This window comes from Lactuca virosa, chromosome 5, assembly GCF_052849685.1.
Source record: "Lactuca virosa cultivar CGN04683 chromosome 5, Lactuca_virosa_CGN04683_v6, whole genome shotgun sequence".
NCBI lineage: Eukaryota > Viridiplantae > Streptophyta > Magnoliopsida > Asterales > Asteraceae > Lactuca > Lactuca virosa.
Genome location: NC_136430.1, coordinates 416,687,378 through 416,706,247, shown reverse-complemented (window position 1 = coordinate 416,706,247; position 18,870 = coordinate 416,687,378). Strand labels below are relative to the sequence as shown.

Sequence of the window (18,870 nt, the reverse complement as noted above, 5' to 3'; positions counted from 1 at the left end):
TGAACCCGGTTTTGTGATCATAATTCTAGACCCACATGCTTTGTTAAAAATGCATGAAAATCCGAATTTAAGAAAATGAACCCAATTTTATAATACTAATTCTAGACCCGATTTTAAGGTGGTTAGTGACAGGTTTTATGACAATTTTCAAACAGGAAGTTACTTTCCTGTAACTATCTTTTGGCAGCTTTTGGACATGAAGTTATCTTATGTTAATTGATCAATTTCGGAAGTTTTTTGGTACACAAAACGTACAAGACATAACTTTATCTTCTTCATTCATTGTTCTTGAATATTGAGTTTTATCCGATTAGAGATTTTCGAGTGTACCCTCGAAATACTTTAATCTGAAAGTGAATCTCACAATTCTTAGTAACTCAAGCATTCTAATACCCCAGATTTTCTAACAGTTAATGTAATATCTATTTTGTTATTGGTAGATTAAAAGCAACAAAAAAATGAAATGTTATTTTTTTTAAAATAGGTGAAAGTCGTCCAAATATTTTTTATAAACTAAGTCATTTAAGCATGCTTTGTTTATAACATTTAAATAGATAGATATCTAAGTTAAAATAAAATTATTAAATAAATATAAGAGCAAAAATAAGATTAAGTTCTAATTCAAATTATAAATATATTACCATTAAATATACATATAAAAATGTTGTCTGTTTAGTTTTAAATATTTCACGAAGGTATATGCTTTTATGAAGGTAACTTTAAATTTTTTTATTTTCTTTTTCCATAAAAAAGTATTCATCAAATGCTCATATAACACCTATATATGGGGTGTTATCAGGAAATAATATGTTGTTGTTGTTGTAACAAGCGAATGAGGAACTTGCATGATTAAGTTTTTTAGCTTATCGAAACAACTAAAAAGAAAGTAGTTGTTTTTAAGAACTTTATTGCTTGTACAATCAATGCATGTGTACGGTAACACTTATGATTTTAGGTTAGAACAAGGTGTTTGCAATGTATTTGACGAATGATGAGTTGTATGTGTTAAACATATGCAAAATATTTAGCAAGCATGTAGCAGCTATATAGAAAGTTACATAGAACAAATTTACGAAAATGACAATGTTAAAAAAAGCAAGAACCAAAAATGACAACAACCAAAATGTAAGGATTAAATCCGGACAAAAGGAGGTGGGCCGACACTTTAATTTAGATAAAAAAACACACATACGAAGATGCACACAAAATTTAAATCGAAACGTAAAGAAATTCAAATTTATATCGGTATGTACATAAATATAAGTAATTAAGATTATTTTTTCAAGTTAACAAATAGAAGTTCAAATAATCAAAAATGTATTATACGTTATTTGATTCATATGTAACAAACGTACATAATAATAAACACGAAAACATATAAAGAAATTTACATCAAAGCTTAGAAAAAACTCGAATTTATATCGATACGTACATAAAAAACTAAGTAATTTTTAAAAATAAAAATAAACGAACGAAAGTTCTAAATTTACGTTGGATACATCGAAACACTGACCACCTTGAATTTATATCAACCCATACATAAAAAAACACATAAAATTAGTTTTTCTTAAGGTTAAGGAACGGAATTTATTAAGGAAAATCAAATTATATATACTACGGGGATAAAACAATGGTGAAAGTGATATTTTACAAAGTTCAAAGTGAAGGGGGTCAAAGTGACATTTTAAAAAGTAGAGAGGTGGAAATATCATTTACAAAGTTGAGGAAGGATAAACACGAAAGTTTAAAAAAGGAAGGGGTGAAAGTGACTATAAAGTTTAAAGAGGAAGGATCAATGTGATATCTTAAAAAATAGCAGGGTGAAAATTGTCATTTTACATAGTAGAATGGTTGAAAATATCATATTTTACATAATATAGGGTTGAAATTGTCGATGGACACATCCGCCAACACTTTAACTTAGGTCCCGTTTGATAGTTTCTGTCCGGGAAAGTGCTGGGAAAGTTTTCTGACCGGAAAAAAAATCATGTTGTTTGATTCTACATCTAATTGACTGTGCTGAATGATGAAACATGACAATCTTACTCTGCTGTTTTATACTATGATGGATGAAGTTACTGAATAATTATAAAAACATATAAATTGTCATACAAAATCAAAATTATATAATACTCATTTAAAAATCCAAATAGAATGTGGATTAAGTTGTTTTTAGTTTATTGTTTTTCAAGTTGATGTTACGTTGTTATACTTTCTAGCAATTTTAGTTTTTTTTATAACTCAACGTGTGATTCTTGATCCGGTTTATGTCCGATAGTGGTGGGATGGATGAATTTTTTTAAAATATATTAGGATGATGGTGGTGTTGTCCAAAAAAAAAAGAATTAATCCAATAAAAATGAATTAAAAAATTAACTAAAAGAATTTAATAATCCAATAAAGTAATATTTTTTAACATATAAATATTATACATTTATTAATATATAATAATCCAATAAAAAAGAATTAATCCATAAAAAAGAAATAAAAAAATTATTTAAAAGAAATTAATAATCCAATAAAGTAACATTAATTAATACGTAAATATTGTATATTAAAAAATAATATTTATTAATATATAATAATCCAATAAAAAAGTAATAATCCAATAAACAAGAAATTAAAAAAATTATTTAAAAGAAATTAATAATCCAAGAAAGAAATAGGCGGGGTTTAGGGCACAATTAGCTTTCCAGCCTATTCGGTCTGAAAGATAGGATTCTAGGGCTTTTTGGGAAAGATATATCTTACCGGGAAAAACTCTTTTTTTTATGCATATCAAACAGTATTTCCGGTCCATTCAGCCAGAAAGTTCTGCTTGGACCTGGAAAGATGTCTATCACACGGGACCTTAGTATATATGAATATTCTTAACAAAATCTTTCTTGATTAAATAATTATAATTAATTTGGAATTATTATGTGAAAGGTTATGGTTATAATCTTAATAGTTGAGGTTATGTTGACACTTCAAAACTTGAAGTTGAGGTATATAGTTTGACTTAACGTATTGGCCTTTAATTATAAGAATATTTAATGACTTTAATTATTATATATATATATATATATATATATATATATATATATATATATATATATATATATATATATATATTAAAGATGTGAAGAATTTTAACAGTGACGGATTTTTGGCAAAAATGGTCTCTCTATTATTGTTGATATTTTATTGTTTTTTTGTGGGGGGTTGTGGAAAATTAAATCCCATTTGACTGCTTTGAAAGTTTGAGCAGATTCTCGATTTTTCTTCATTTCTTCTGGTCGTACCCTCTCTGATAAACATCAACATTTTCTTACGTCTTCTATCTAAACGTTCTCATATTTCGATTTCCTTTCGGTTTGGAGAAATAATCTTCTTTCCTTACCCCAAATTCTTACATCGAGTCAAATAACAGATCAAAGATCAATACAGGAAAAAAGAAGGAACAGGTCACGTCTGTGTTGTGTTCAATCCATCGGCAGGAAGATGAGTCGGAGGCCGTTTCCTCGCCGCCGATTATGTCTGCGTGCCTACGATTGCTCTACGATTACCGTCGAAGTCCAGTATACGCGATCCCTTGCCGATTGCAAAGGCTTCACGAACATGCAGTGTCGGAACCTTTACCTGCTACAGGCAAGCAACCATCGGTGTATGATGTCGACTAAACGGCGGACAGGGAAGAGGAGGCAGCGACAACGGACGCTGGCGCTACTGGTGGTACCTCTGCTCCATCCACCATCGTCGATTCAAGGGCGATGGCGACCCCTGGTGCGATGGCGACCAAGCAGCCGAACATCCCAAACCTAAAATCCCGATGATCTGAATCCCCCTTGCACTGTATGCTGAAATGAAACTGCTTGGTTCTTCAGGTAAGAAATTTTAAATTCAGTTTTAAATTCATGATCTCAGGTATCAATACTAGGGGGAAGAAAGCTTAAAAGGAGTCTTTGGAATTGGAAAACTAAGTTTCAGGTACGACTGTGCTCCAAATGATTGATATTTCGGTTCCAGGAAACAACAATAAAACCCCAAGTTCATATACTAACACAGATCAAATCAGTTTTTGTTGAGAAATTTTCACACAGAGTTCAAGAATTTCTCGGGTTTCGATGATTGACTGAGGTACATAAAGGTGAAATCGTTTTGGAATCCTAATTGATGAGCCCTAATTTCACCTTTATCAAAGGTAATTGATATTGATTATTTAACTTAATCTCTACCATGCTATTTTGATTCCTCCTTTCTCAGTGTTGGATTTTGAACCACAGCTAAACCCAATTTCATACACTTTGGATGAGGTGGACGTTACTGTTTGGATTTGAAGCTAATAATAATATGTGATTGTTACAGATGTTTTTCTTGAAAGTGGATCTCTGGTGGTATGTGTTTTTTGCTTCTAATAAGGGTGAAGTATATAAAAAAAACACAACATACTTTCATAACTTTATTGATTTATCACAAATATGTTTTTATATGATTTTTATTGTAGGAGTTATTGTAGGAGTTCCAACTACTTCTTAAACTTCCAACGGGTCAACCATTTATTCATAAAGTCAAACTTCATACTGTAGCTTCTGTTAAGGAAGCCCTTTATGTAATTATGCATTTTAGTTTATATATCATCACGAAACTCAGAAGTGTTAATACAAAAATAGCAGCCCTAAATTGATTAAAAGAAAAATTTTGTGTGTTTGTTACCTTCTATCCAGTGGGATCTGATGGTGAATGGTCGATTTACAGTTCTTGCCGAAAAGGTAGATTTGTAAATTCCTCAGGGAAAACTCCTTTCAAGTGACTATTATTTTTTTGACTTTGGATTGTTAAATTTACAATAATTATAAAAAGGTTGTTTAAATTTATGGCGGGAAGTTGAAGCCATGCAAGAAATGCAAGCTTCATGTGATAGTAAAGTGGAAACCTGAAAAAAGTAAACAATGAATTCACTTATGGAGACTTGAGAATGCTAAAAATTCATTGCAGAAGCTACACTCCAGGTTAAATTTACAATACTTTTACCCCCCTTTCGAGATGATAGCTAAACCCAATTTGATACATTTTGATCTTTAATTGATTTATAACCTTTGGTTTTCATCGGCTTTGATATTGTTATTCAATATTCCTTAATTGATTATTTACCTTTGGTTTTCTTTTTCTAATGTGTAGAAGAGATTGCAAAGAAGAGTTGTTATTGACCTTAGTTAATCAGTGGTTCTGAAGTTATTGGTGCAAAATAGTTGGAAAGCTGATAAAATGTAAGTACTGTTCTTATTTATATATTCAAAGTACTATTACACACACTTGAAGTTTTACCTGTGAATTGATCTATTTTGATCAGATTTCAAACTGATTTTCTTGATGAGGCCGTTTAGTTTTCTTCTTTTGGCAAGAAAAATATTATGAAAATTTTAAAAATTATCATGGAATGAAATGAGTCAATGAGAAATTATGGTTTAACCCAATTTTATACTTATAATTTTTATTAAATATAATTACACTGTAATTAGTTATTAATTTTAATAAAAAAAATGTAGGTCTGAATGTTTTATTGATTTCCATGGGTATAGTCATTTAAAAAAATTATTAATCCTTGAAAATGACCATTTTGTTGTTATCTATTTTGCAGTTGGCTAACCTTTTGGGCTTTGTCATCGGACCATGAAGCATGCCATCTATTTTGCAGTTGGCTAAAAGACATTCCACTGTCGACATGGGAGGGCTTATCTATTTGACAAGGTGTAAACTTCTCAATGCCATCTTCTATGTTTTACTTCTCCAAAAACCTCTGATTTTTTGCACTCTATATTTGTATCGCAGATGCAGAATTTTTCAGATTTTTTTGATCGATGAATATTACAGGCTGTCATGTTCATTCACCAGCTAACAACATATATGTAAATTTCACGTTCAATCGAATACTTAAAAACACGGTAAATGGCATTTTTTTATTAGCTATTATTCACATTGTACAAAAATTGGACCATTTTGCCCTGTTCACAATGAATGCAATAACTACTTCGACTGGACATATTGCAAATTTACTTACAACTTCATTTGTCCCTAATGTCATCATATATATAATCGACCATTTTCTCTTTGATAACATTTGGTCTATTTGCCCTTGCAATCTTGGGTCTCAAACCACAAGCTCACCAGCATTGGTTGGTTTAATTTATAAACTTTAACTTTTACTTAATATAATGATAGATTTGATTTTTTGAATGATCAACCCGACACAATATAATGGAGTGTTGATAAAAATGTATATGTAGGCACAATTTGGGCAACAGCAGTTGCTACATCAATGGCTTACACAAGTGCTAAGAGAGCTGCACTTAAGCCTAGCCTTAGGCTTATTCATGCCACGTTTCTAATCTACAAATTATACAATTTATATTGAAGCATTTAAACAATTTATATTTATCTCTGTGGTTATTTTTATATGTATTTGTTTTCTCCATCCTTAGGAATAGTGCCGGTTTGCCGGTCATTTTATCCCCACACCCGTAGGTAATTGAAGGTGATTGAAGCAGGGGACAAAAAATGTATGGGAAGGTGATTGAACCAGGAGACAAAAAATGTTTTGTTAAAACAAAAAACAAGAATAAAGGAACAATAGCAAAAGATTTATGTTTGGGTTTGTTAAGAGTTTTTGTATTTGTTGAATTTACAATTTTATATTGTTACTTTTTTGCTAATTACCATCACCGGTCTACGCATCCATTCAGCTACTGTTCTTACCATTTATAGTAAATAATCACAGTGCAACAGTCTCTTTTGTCTGGTAGGCAACCACCCACTCAGTAAAATGTTTATCCTTTTTTTTCTAGTAGGTCAACTCAAACGTTGATTTTCACTTCACCATGTAATTGATATTCATGGTTTGATATCAATTTTTTGTTTATATATTCAGGGAAATAGGTCAAACCGGTGTAGCAAACTAAATCTTAATAAATATTATTATATTTATAATAATTTTGTTTTTTGGTATAGCAGGTGGGCCCGACAACATGGGATTGGATATATGCCTATGAACATCTTTTGGGGGCTTGGAACCGGTGGCTTCACAATGCCAAACAATTCAAATGGTAACTAACTTATTTACCTATTATTTAATCTATCAAAATCATCATTCATATCTCACAAATAAACAAACTCATATATTTTTCATTTTTTATAAATAAAATAAAAAAACAGTGCCTCCAGAAGAATTGTATGCTATACAGCTGACACAGCTACAAGAAATGGGATTCTTTCACACACATGAGAATCGTCAACCACTGACACCCACCGCAGGTAATGTTCATGCCGCATCTAAGAGTCTATTTGGAATTGTTGGTTAATGTCAGATATGGAATACTGATTAAGTAATTGATGTCTTTTAGTTTATCATTTAAATGTAATGTCACATTTTAGTGTATGATTTATATGGATGTTTTTTTCTAGAGGAAGAATAGCAATGTATTTACAAACTTGCAGGTAAGGCATTACATGCAATTGTTCTTCCTTTCATTGTCTGCAATTGTGTCCGTTTGTATCTTTCTACATTTGTTTTTTTGGTGGAACATCTTTTTTCCATGTGCATTCGTAATACTTTGATTACACATATTTCCCTTTTTGTTGATCGTAATTGTTGAGGTTGGTGATGCAGTTTTTAAGGTGCTTTCTATTTCTGGAGATACACAACTTGGTAGTGAATAGTAACGGAAAAAATTGTCGCATCCGACCCCCGCAACGCGACCCCCGCAACGCGGGGGTCCCTATCTAGTTATAAGAATATTTATTGTTGGAGTAAAATACACGAATGGTCCCTATGGTTTAGGGTAATTTGCGCGTTTGGCCCCTAACTTATTTTTTTAACTCGGAAGGTCCCTATTGTTTGTTTTTGTTACGCGCTTGGTCCCCGTCTTACCTTTAAAGACTATTTTTCCCTTGATTTTTTTAATTTATTTAAATAAACACATCCCAACCCCACTCCATCACCTTACCTTACATACCCCACCATCTTTCCCTATTTAAATAATAGTATTTTTAGGTAAGACAGGGACCAAGCGTGTAACAAAAATAAATAGTAGGGACCAAACGCATAACAAAAAACAAACAGTATGGACCATCCGAGTTAAGAAAATAAGTTAGAGACCAAGCGCGCAAATTATCCCAAACCATAGGGACCATTCGTGTACTTTACTCTTATTGTTGCGGGTCAATCTAAAAGCTTAAGGATTTGAAATTTTAGGGAAATCCTAAATGTGATACTTTGTGCAAAAAGATTAAGTTGAAGGAATAGTTTGACAATTAAGGAAGGTTTAGAAGTATTAAGCTCTCTCTCTCTCTCTCTCTCTCTCTCTAAACAATTTCAAATAGGGTTTAGTAAATGGACCGGAAACAAACATATTTCAATGGGCACCAGTACCACACCAAAACAAGTACACAAATCAGTTCGAGTTTCAATATTATATTCACAAGTTTTGGGTTCGGTCCGGTTTTAGTTAGGAGTGAGCAAATGGAATGGAAAAAACAAATCGATCTGGTACCGAAACTGAAATTAAACCAGAGTACACAAATTGGTTTGGTTTCACATTTTTATGTTACAAGTTCTCGGTTCGGTCCGGTTTCGGGACCACGCTCACCCCTAATTTCAAGTGTATTATGAAGGAGAGCTTGGAAGCCGAAGGAGAATTTGAAATTTAGAAGATATTAGTAATTGCAAATATTATCATCAAGTTCAAGTGTCAAAGCCTTAAAGACATATTCTTCTTCATTACATACATTACTTTGAAGCTTTAAGTTCCCAAGAATGGTGAACCACCTTGTAAATCTGCTAATCTTGAATTGTTGGTGAAACTCAACAATTTAATGTGTTTAATGTAGATGTCAATAATCTCTGTCTAAGTAATAGAAGATAATCTATCAATTTGGTCAAATTTGAAGTTATGGAGCTTGGATGAAAATATTTATCCCCAACAATGGTGGATCATCCTTTGATCAATATGAATTTAAAACTGACTATGAATTTATATTTCTAATATGACTGGGAGTTAGATTTTAGTGTTCTAAGTTCAAATCTCAAAAAAGAACCGGATATAATGGTTATTACTAATGATTTAAGTTTTAAATTATTGATGATGTTAATTACTTAATTTAATCATGTATTACTCTAATTAGAAATCTTAATATGGATATAAATAAGTGTTAAAATAAAGTTTTGAACCATATGCTTCTACCTAGATCATTAGAATCTGTTTTGGAAATGGTTAGATCAAAATAGAAAGTATTTTCAAAAATTTTGGTCATAATGAGTTGATTGGGACCATTCACACGACTATATGCTTTCCATGACCAAAATCACATGACACATGTTTTCCCTTTTTATAAAATGGGTATATGATCTTGTCAAATATTGGTCCCGGTGTCGCTTGTATGTTTTCTTTGCTTCCTTAAGGACATGTTATGTTGGTTTATGTGTGTAAATGAGTATAAGTTTACGTGTTCGATAATCCTTATTATACTTAGGGGAGTCAGATAGAAGGTTATGTATATTTTTGAGGTGAGTATATATAAGAAGTCCCAACTTCAAGATACTTCTTTAAAAGATTTGTTGAATAAAACACATTATATATATATATATATATATATATATATATATATATATATATATATAATACATTTTGAGTTCCAAATCATGTGCATCCATTATTTGATGAGTTTTGAGTTTTGTGTGGTCCGGACACTTTTCAAGAACTTGGATATCCAAATTTTGAAGCCTTGAAGCTTCAAATGACATTCTAAAATGCATTCACGTGTGTTAGGCCTTGCAAACGCCTCACATGATTCATGTGTGGTGATTAACATATAACCTAGTAGTTTTTTAAGTTTTGAAATGGAAACTTGTATACGTGAATGTGTTGTGTGCTATTTCATGAGTAGGCTTCAATTAACCACCTTTCTATATGAGAGCTTCGAGAGTCCTTTTAGAGTGAGGACATGTTTTGGAAAACTTATTTCATTTCATACATTGCATAATATATTGTTTACCTTTTTGAAGTTTCAGAAGATTTGCGGTTAATAAATTACACTTTATTCATCGCAATGTTTTACCTATTATTAAAAATTTTAATCTTTTTTGATGTTTTTATTATATTACCAACCATATGATTACTCACTAGGTTTTATCATTATGTTCATCTTAGGTCATTATGTTTGAAATAGTGTAATACACTTTACCTAACGGTCTCTTGAGATAAATGTGATACCCTCGTATATTTTTCAACAACTTATTTATGGTTTGATTTAATGCTTGTGGGACCTTATCCACAACTTTTAAAAAAACTTACTACATACATCATTCATATTTCATACAACCGATTTATTTTGAAAAATACGTGGGCTTTTAGTATTATTATTATTCATGCAAAAACAATAGAGTTAATATCTGCCAAAAAAAAAAAAAAAGATTAAAAGTACACAAAACCGAGTATTTTTTTCATCCCAAAGCCCTAAAACCAGAAGGTGAAGTCGAGTCATTAAACCCACGCATCGATAACTCATCGATTCCCATATTCATCTTTTGATGATCGATAAAAACAACCACCACCGTTATATCATCATGAATCGCACGTCTACACCCTTTCTCCATCTTCTTCACTTCATCGTACCTCTTCTTCCCTGCTTTCCTACCAGCTTCCACCATTGCTGACTTCACAAGCCTTCTTGCAATACCCTAAACACATACAAATGATTAAATAAATCAGTAATTTCTCTTTTCACTTAATAGAGAAAAAGTCAACAAGGTCTTACTGGTCGAGGGTTATTGTGAACAATCTCCACTACTTGTTGATTTGTCATGTGTTCCCATAATCCATCCGATGCAAACACAACAAACTTGTCTTCCGGTTTTAACTCCCGAGTATGCATCGACGGCCCGCTTCTCAAAACGGGTCGCTGGATCGGTTCGCGAAGATGGAACCGCGGGAACGATGGGTCGAGGGCAAATTCGGGTTTTTTCAAATACGCGTCTCCAATCGTTCTGGATACCTAAAACCAACAACCAAAAAGTAAACACGTCAGATAAAGCTGCATCTGCATTTGTTACACTGGACAGGACTGGACTGAACAGACCTGAATGATGCCTTTGATACGCCAGACGCCTTGTTTCATGACAACAATATGAGGGTCGTCTGGATGATCAGATTTAAGTTCTTGTCTTATTTCATCCATGGAAGCGTTATGATCTTCAGTGATTTGTTCAGCTATAATTTTATTTGATTTGCGTTTATTTAAACGGCCTATCACAGCTCTAGAATCGCCCATATTAGCAACGTACAATGTGCCTTGAGATATGAGTCCAGCTAAACAACAAGATCCAACAGCAGCCATTAATGGCTTTATCCCACATGTTCTTCTCACTAGAGAGAGAAACCCCTCTTCAGTAGCAGAAACAGCATCTTTAAGGCTTTTTGACGATGTTAAATTTAATCCGTTTTCTTGAGTAAGACCTATTAAATTAACATATATTTTTTGAATTAAATCTAGGTACAATCTGTGAAGCACAAAGTACGAACTTTTATCGAGATTTATGTGATGAAAAGTAAAAAGTAGTTAAGTGAAAGTGAAAAGGGGAAAAGGGGAAAAGAAGATTGGAGAAGACTCACGGATGAGATGAGGGAAAAGGTGATCACAGATGTAGCGTGAAGCTTCTGGGCCACCATGGCCATCGTAGACGCCAATGAAGGTGGCGTTTTGACCTATCTCTACCTGACTGTGATCTTCTAAAACCTCATTGGCTTGAACAACTGCGAATGAGAATTCACCGAATGCGTGTTTTTCAAGCTCTTTAGACCATAACAGGGGATCATTCTCATCATCACCCAAGCTCTCATCCTTGTTCGTACGGGCATATAGACTTAAAGGTAACCAGAATGCTGATGCTAACTTCCCCACCCAAGAAAACATCCTTCATTTCCCTCTTAATCACCACTCTGTAAAAACAAGGGGGAAACGACAAGAACACTGTTTAGAACTTTAGATGATCACTACACCAAGTCATAATCCAGATCAATCTATAGAGTTAGCACGGGAATTATGAACAAATTAAGGGTTGTCTTTTGATCAATTACAAACGTCACAAGAAATCTCAATCGACAATTCATGATTACTGAAGAATCTGGTAATTTTAAGGGCCAATTCAATGAAACAGTGAAAACCCTAAAAAAAATGTTGGTGACAAAAACCGAGAAGGGAAATTACCTGCAAAATTAACATTTTAGAATATGTATACATGACTAAGAGTAATGCGTATGTTTAAATTCAAAGAAGCTCATCAGTAGGTTATATAAATTCCTCGAGTAAATTAAGCGCAACTAAAGATGAATATACGAGAGACACTTATCGATGCAGATGAATTACATTAAATTGATAAATTCGAACATAAATTGATCAATGCAGTTTGTGTGTAGGTGTGTGCTTGTACACGAGGGATGTGAAAAACTTACAGAGGGAGAGTGTATGAAGCAGTTGAGTCTGCTTCAAGCAATTTCTTGATTCTGTTACTGTTTCGTGGAAAATTAACGTAGATTTCCTAACGAAAGAGTATAATTCACCACAGAGGCGAACACAGAGACGAAAATCTGAGTTCGCCGGCTAATTGTGTAACCGTTAACGAAAACAAAACAGGGAGAGAATTGATCATGAGCGTGAGTGAGTGTTTCAGAGAAATTTGAAGGGGGGTAGAACTGGTGGTGTTTTTTGAGTGTGAAGGTGGAGGGCGCCGGTGGCACGGCGGCGGCAACAGGAGGAGTGAGGAAGGAAGCGTCTCTGGTGGGTGAGGCAGTGACAGAGTTTTAAAGGATCCTTTACATACACTAAGGCCCCTCGTGTATACATGAATTGATAACTTCAGCCCTTTTAGTTTTACAATTAACTTAATATTTTCAAATAGAAAAAATAAATTAAGCATAGGTCTCATATTAATCTGTCACAAGGTCAATCTAGGAGAAATAACTTTATAGGGAAAATTGGATGATTTGAATTCACATGTATGATTTTGTATATTTGAATTAATTTAGATTAATTGAATTATTATTTAATTAATTAAACAAAACTCAAACGGTTCAAATAAATCAAACATAATTAACTATTTATGTATTTAACTTTTTTATTTTTAAAATATATTTCTGTTTATTATTTATTGATATTATTTTAAATTAGATTAGAAGTCATATAAAAAGCTATAATTAATAATTTAATATGTATTTTAATTTACAAGTAAGACATTAACTTTTTATTCTTTTAGAAATTTACCAAAACGGAATTAAATGAATAACTTGTGGATTTAAACTTGACAAATCTAGATCTTAAAAGTTAACATTACATATTTTTGGAATGTATTTAGTCTTTAAAAATGGGCTAACATCATAAAAGTCCTTAAGTTTTCAAGAAATTATTGGTTTTACCCTTTCAGGTCTTTTGGGTTCATTAATGCCTAATATTTGGATAAATTATATCAAAATTGCCATTTAGCAGGTAAATAACCGGTTACCCGGTCACACTCTCCATTTAGTGGGCCATATTGGCTTCAATCCCCCACCCACGTTTATTTCTACTGTTTATTGTTTTCTCCAGTTTTTGCTAATCAATTCATATCAGATATAGTTGTGGTACATATCAGATGCTTCCTCCTTGGTACTAATTACAATTATGTTAAAACTTCATACAGAGAGAGAAAGAGAATGTGTACCTATCAGTTTTTCTTAGTCTCTCATCTTCTCACACAGCTTCACATTAATCAAATTTATATAATTCAAATGAAAAGGCTGATAATTGAGTTGCAACAAAGGGGGAAAGAGGTAGTGAGTGCACAGATGTGTTGCAATTGGAGAAATTCGAACCCCAAGTTCCAATTCACAACCAACAGGAGCATAATCATGATGGGTTTTTCGTTTGTTCGATGCCCGATGTGTTTCTCAAGAATCCTCGGTTGTGTAGACAATTTGGGTTTGATGCAAAAGCTTCAATAAGCGCAGTGGAAGGGGCCACGTCTACCAGATCCCTCAGATTCAAAGTTTTTTTTAAGATTACTTCCCTCTCCTGGCGCCCTGTTCATCATCATATTTCTTTGACTAACACCTGTAGATAGAGAGAAAAAGGGGCACAAAATAAACACGCACAACAAGGGGAATACTATGTTCTTCGTTTTAATTGTACATCCAGCACACAGGTGTTCGATAATACATAACAAGAGACGAGAGACATGTGATTTCAAGGGAGTTAGGTTGTGTGTGTGCGTGTATGTGGTGTTGAGAGAGAGAGAAAGAGAGAGAGAGAGATCATCACAACCACAGTCACCATCCTTCGATCTGATTCAAGAAGAGGGGATTCAAAGAGGGAAAATGTGGGATCAGACCTTCTAATCGAAGGGAAGAACATCATGGCAGCAATCACCATACTTTGCAACATCCACCGGAATTTCAATCATCACCAAGACTTGCAAAATTAGATTCAATGAAAGAGGGACAGAGAGAGAGATGTATAAAGGGTAAAAAAAATTCACCCTTTTTTACAGAGCAAAGGGGGAAGAAGAAACAGGTCCTTATTTCACACATGAACACAGTCATAACATCGATGACTGGAAGTTGACCGGTAAACCTCCTAGAAGGGCATACATGTAAAAATTAATTCAAATATCCGGCATTAACGAACCCAAAAAACAACGGAGGATAAAACCAACAATTTCTTGAAAACTTAAGGACTTTTATGACATTAGCCCTTTAAAAATCAAGTGAATTATAATTTAAAAAGTTAGAATTATAATTTAAAAAGTTAACATTGGACGGGATCAAATTGTCCATTTATTCATATTTTAGTTAATGTTCTTGAGTCTTTTCCTCCCAACTCATTAAATTCGGTGTCAAATAAGCTCCACATCATCATTTTTCTCTCCTTTCTTTATTTCTCTCTTTAATTTTGTCCAACCTACGATACATGAAAATTATATCTTTTTCAACTCATTCAACACACTTAATTTTTAATTTTAAAATAAACACAAACTAATAAAAAATATACAAAATAATTTACAAAATATTAAAATTATACAAACTAGTATAAAAACATATAAAGTTATTTTGGTACAAGTCTAAAAACAAAAAGTACAAATAATTATTGCGGTTGAAGGAGTTAAGTAATCCACATATCACCCCACCAACCTTCCCATAAAAGCATGACTCCGTTTCCCCTTAGATCTTTATTGTTAAAATAAAAATAGAAGAACAAGTTTAATATTGTATAATGCATTACATATGTTAATCTTTTTGAACTAATAAGTATGGGGTGTTCAAAATCTTAACATGAATTTCTTTTTTAATATATAATTTTGCAATTTAGCTTTTAAAAAAAAAAAAAATCTTTACAGTTTAGTCTTTGTTATGGGAATAAATTGTCAAATTATATGCAACCTACTATAGTATTCATATTTGGAGGTTAGATGTTGATAGTGGGCATATGCCTTAATGTGATGTTTCCTTTTAATTAACAGACTTAATGTGATATAACTATTCTTTGACAAATATATACATAATAACTTTTTTTCTTAGTTTAAAAAGAAAGATCATGATGTTTCCTATATTAATTAAATGATAGCTTTTTTTATTTTTGCTCTCACTTATATTCTCCTTCAATTTTACCAAATATGTCATCATTGCCTCATATAGTTATAAACTTTATTCATCCGTATACTAAAGGATGTTTTTGCTTTTGTAAGGATATTTTGGTAATTATTGATATATTCATTAGACGATATCAAGAATTACCAAAACATCCTTACAAAAAATGCACTTCATACTTAGAATCTAGGTGAAGGGCTTCACATGCAACGTTGAGGAAAGTCAAGGGGTGTAATGAGGTAGATGGATGTTCCTTTCCAATATTTTTGGAGGAGCAAAACTCAAGTGATCCGTGAACTGACTTATACTATAAGGATGCTTTTGGTTGACCAAACCCTATCCGATCCATGGTAAACTTACATTTATACCCATTGAATAAAAGATATCATATTTTTATACAACTGACAATAACATATATGACTGTAATTTGATTCTTTTTAACAAATATTATGATCATATACTTTTAATATGCGACTGATTTTCCCTAGTTACCAGTTTTGGCACCTTACAATTGTAATCTATTGATTATTCATTCAAATTTTTGTGGCTTTTTTTTTATCTTAACGGGAGTAGCTAGATTGAGCCTTTAGAGACGCATAGAGTTTAACTAGTTTGTTTGATCATCCGTCTGTGCATCAGGCTGTGGGGAGTGGTCACCACTAACTCATCGAAAAAATGGTGTCACATCTGCGTCACGTCAGCTTCACCACCAATCTACTAAACATAGGAAATGGTCACCACTCCACAATTATCTTTTTTATTTATTTTTATTTTTTTATGATTAAATTAAATAAAAACATAATTTAAATAAATATTAAAATATTTTATATTAATTGAAACCAAATTAAATTAATTAAAAAAATAATTTAAAACATAAATATATATTTTAAAAACATAGAATAATAAAACCATATTTCATTTTAATATATATATATATATATATATATATATATATATATATAGCTGAGGGTTTAATTTAATTTAAAGATAAGTATAAGGATATAATGAGATACAAATAAACATTTTCAGGGACCATATATGTAACTTCAATAAAAGAGAAAATGGATGAAAAGCGACGTTGGTGCGGTGCTTATTTGGGACCGGTTGTCTTGCTCCGTCTTACCACCCACGCCACATCCAACCCAACCATCCTAGGGTGGTGTTCACACGTCTCCAGGGTGTACACCTCAGCATTCCACGCGTGGAACAAGTACCACTACGAATAGACTCATAGTGATGATATAGTGGGAATGCGGGATGATACTTTTCATGACAAACTTTTGACATTTGGTTGATTTTTATAATTGTTAATTCAAGTCTATTGTTTCCATCAACAAGTTTCCCACATAAATCAAAACTTTCAAAATATGACTTGCTTGTGCTGAAAGAAGTTATCTTGAGTTAAATGGAAGAAGGTTCTTGTGCCGAAATTAACAAGTTAAGAAGGTTAGGTATTGGTAGTCTCTTTTCTATTCATGCTAAAAATGAAGTGGCGGTTTTTTTAATGAGCCAGGATCTCTTTGGGCTAAATTGTTTCTAGGGGTGTTCGTTTGGATGGATCAGTTTGATCCGATCCAATCAAGTAAATCCAAATTGATTTCGGTTTTCAAAACATGAATCCAAATTGTCCAAACTAAATTCAAATCCGTTCCGATCCGATCCAATTACAATTCGGTTGGATCGGTTTTTATAATTCGGTTTTCAAAAACCGAAACATTTTAAAACGACATATATTACCCAACTTTACACAAGAAGCAAAAACAAATAATTTAGTTGTAATTTAAAATTTATAAATAACTAATAAGAAGATATATATTATAGTTAAATATTTTATAGGTACAAAACTTTCAAGAGAAAATGCATATTAATGTTTTTTTTATCGGGTGAAATGTTTTGTACCTATTTGAAAAAATAAATTACAAAATTAATAAATAACTATAGATATATATTATAAATAGATAAATAATAAATGTTATTCGATTTTTTTGGACTATTCGGTTCTTATTTTATAAACCAAAACCAATCCGAAATCCAAAATAATAATTCGGTTTTGTTGAAAACCAATCCAAAAATCCAAATATCCGAACCAAATAGTCCAATCCAAATTGTCCAATTGGATAATTCGGTTTTATCCGAATAGTGAACAAGCCTAATTGTTTCGGTCAATTCTATGAGATGGTATTTGATACTTGATAGCATCATAGTTTGACATAGTATCTATATTAACGTTTATTATAGTTTTAGAGTTAGAATAGGTTCCCATATTATAATCTATAAATAGTCTCTCTCTCTCACTCTCTCTCTCTCTCTCTCTCTCTCTCTATATATATATATATATATATATATATATATATATATATAAATGTTTTTTTTGCCACATGTCATATTCTCCTTCATTTTGACACTTGTCATTTTGTGAGAGTTTTAGAATTTTTATTTTTCACTTGTCATTTTTTAGGGATTTCCATTTTCTTAAAATAAAATTCCATAAAATTGTAATGAGTTTTATAAGGAAATAAAATCATCTTATTAATTTGATAATAAATTCTCATAAATACTACAAACGATTTAATTTCTTTTGCAAATGTTCCAAAAGATTACATTCTGTTATGTAAAGTATTAACTTTATAAAATATTTCATGTTTATATGTTGATATTAAATTTTTATTTTTAATAAACTCGTGTAATACACGGGTCTCACACCTAGTATATATATATATATATATATATATATATATATATATATATATATATATATATATATATTAGTGTTGTAAGTAACGGCTTAAGCGGCCGTCTAGGCGCTATGCGGTCTGCAACTGATTACGATTAGCAGTACTTGGCATTCGTAGGCTGAAATATTTTAAAAAATTCAAATTTTCAAATATTACACCAAAATTTATAAAATTTTAAATTTTTAAATATTCAAATTTTCAAATATTGTAACAAATATTTTAAAATTTTAAAATTTTAAAATTTCAAATACTAATTTTATTAGGATATACTATTATGTTTTAAAATAGTTTTATTAGTAATTTAGGGTCCCCGATTAATCTCCGTCAAACTGATTAATCGTTTGACCTAGTCAACCGTCAAGCTATCGCCGAACGATATTTACAACCTTTATATATATATATATATATATATATACACACACACACACAATGTACAAGTATCTCAAAATGTAAAGTGTAATTTTCATCCTTCAATTTTGTATAAT

The 18,870-nt window shown here is 31.7% G+C and overlaps 2 protein-coding genes across 19 annotated transcripts; one reads left to right on the top strand and one right to left on the bottom strand.

The window, feature by feature from the left end:
• Positions 1–3,217: 3,217 nt before the first annotated feature.
• On the top strand, positions 3,218–7,506 carry LOC145112269 (ubiquitin domain-containing protein DSK2b-like). Of its 17 annotated transcripts, none has more exons than XR_013710491.1 (7): positions 3,219–3,969; positions 4,058–4,991; positions 5,161–5,249; positions 5,621–5,730; positions 5,854–5,924; positions 6,267–7,082; positions 7,192–7,506. XR_013710491.1 is itself a non-coding variant. In XM_079048453.1 (6 exons), exons 4-6 carry the CDS (start codon positions 5,660–5,662, stop codon positions 7,335–7,337), a joined length of 309 nt encoding a protein of 102 aa, XP_078904579.1. In that variant the 5' UTR covers positions 3,235–3,969; positions 4,058–4,991; positions 5,161–5,249; positions 5,621–5,659; the 3' UTR covers positions 7,338–7,506. The 17 variants fall into 17 exon arrangements, 1 of the variants encoding a protein (XP_078904579.1); XR_013710493.1 differs by having other exon boundaries at positions 3,223–3,969; positions 6,991–7,082; XR_013710492.1 differs by having other exon boundaries at positions 3,223–3,969; positions 6,988–7,082.
• Positions 7,507–10,359: 2,853 nt separating this feature from the next.
• Positions 10,360–14,530, bottom strand: LOC145112264 (Protein phosphatase 2C family protein). 2 transcript variants are annotated; one of them, XM_079048449.1, is made up of 5 exons: positions 13,730–14,530; positions 11,646–11,972; positions 11,113–11,489; positions 10,792–11,028; positions 10,360–10,714 (listed from the first exon to the last, which is right to left on the bottom strand). In XM_079048449.1, exons 2-5 carry the CDS (start codon positions 11,944–11,946, stop codon positions 10,478–10,480), a joined length of 1,152 nt encoding a protein of 383 aa, XP_078904575.1. In that variant the 5' UTR covers positions 11,947–11,972; positions 13,730–14,530; the 3' UTR covers positions 10,360–10,477. The 2 variants fall into 2 exon arrangements, with proteins under 2 accessions (XP_078904575.1, XP_078904574.1); XM_079048448.1 differs by lacking the exon at positions 13,730–14,530 and adding an exon at positions 12,486–12,956.
• Positions 14,531–18,870: the final 4,340 nt, after the last annotated feature.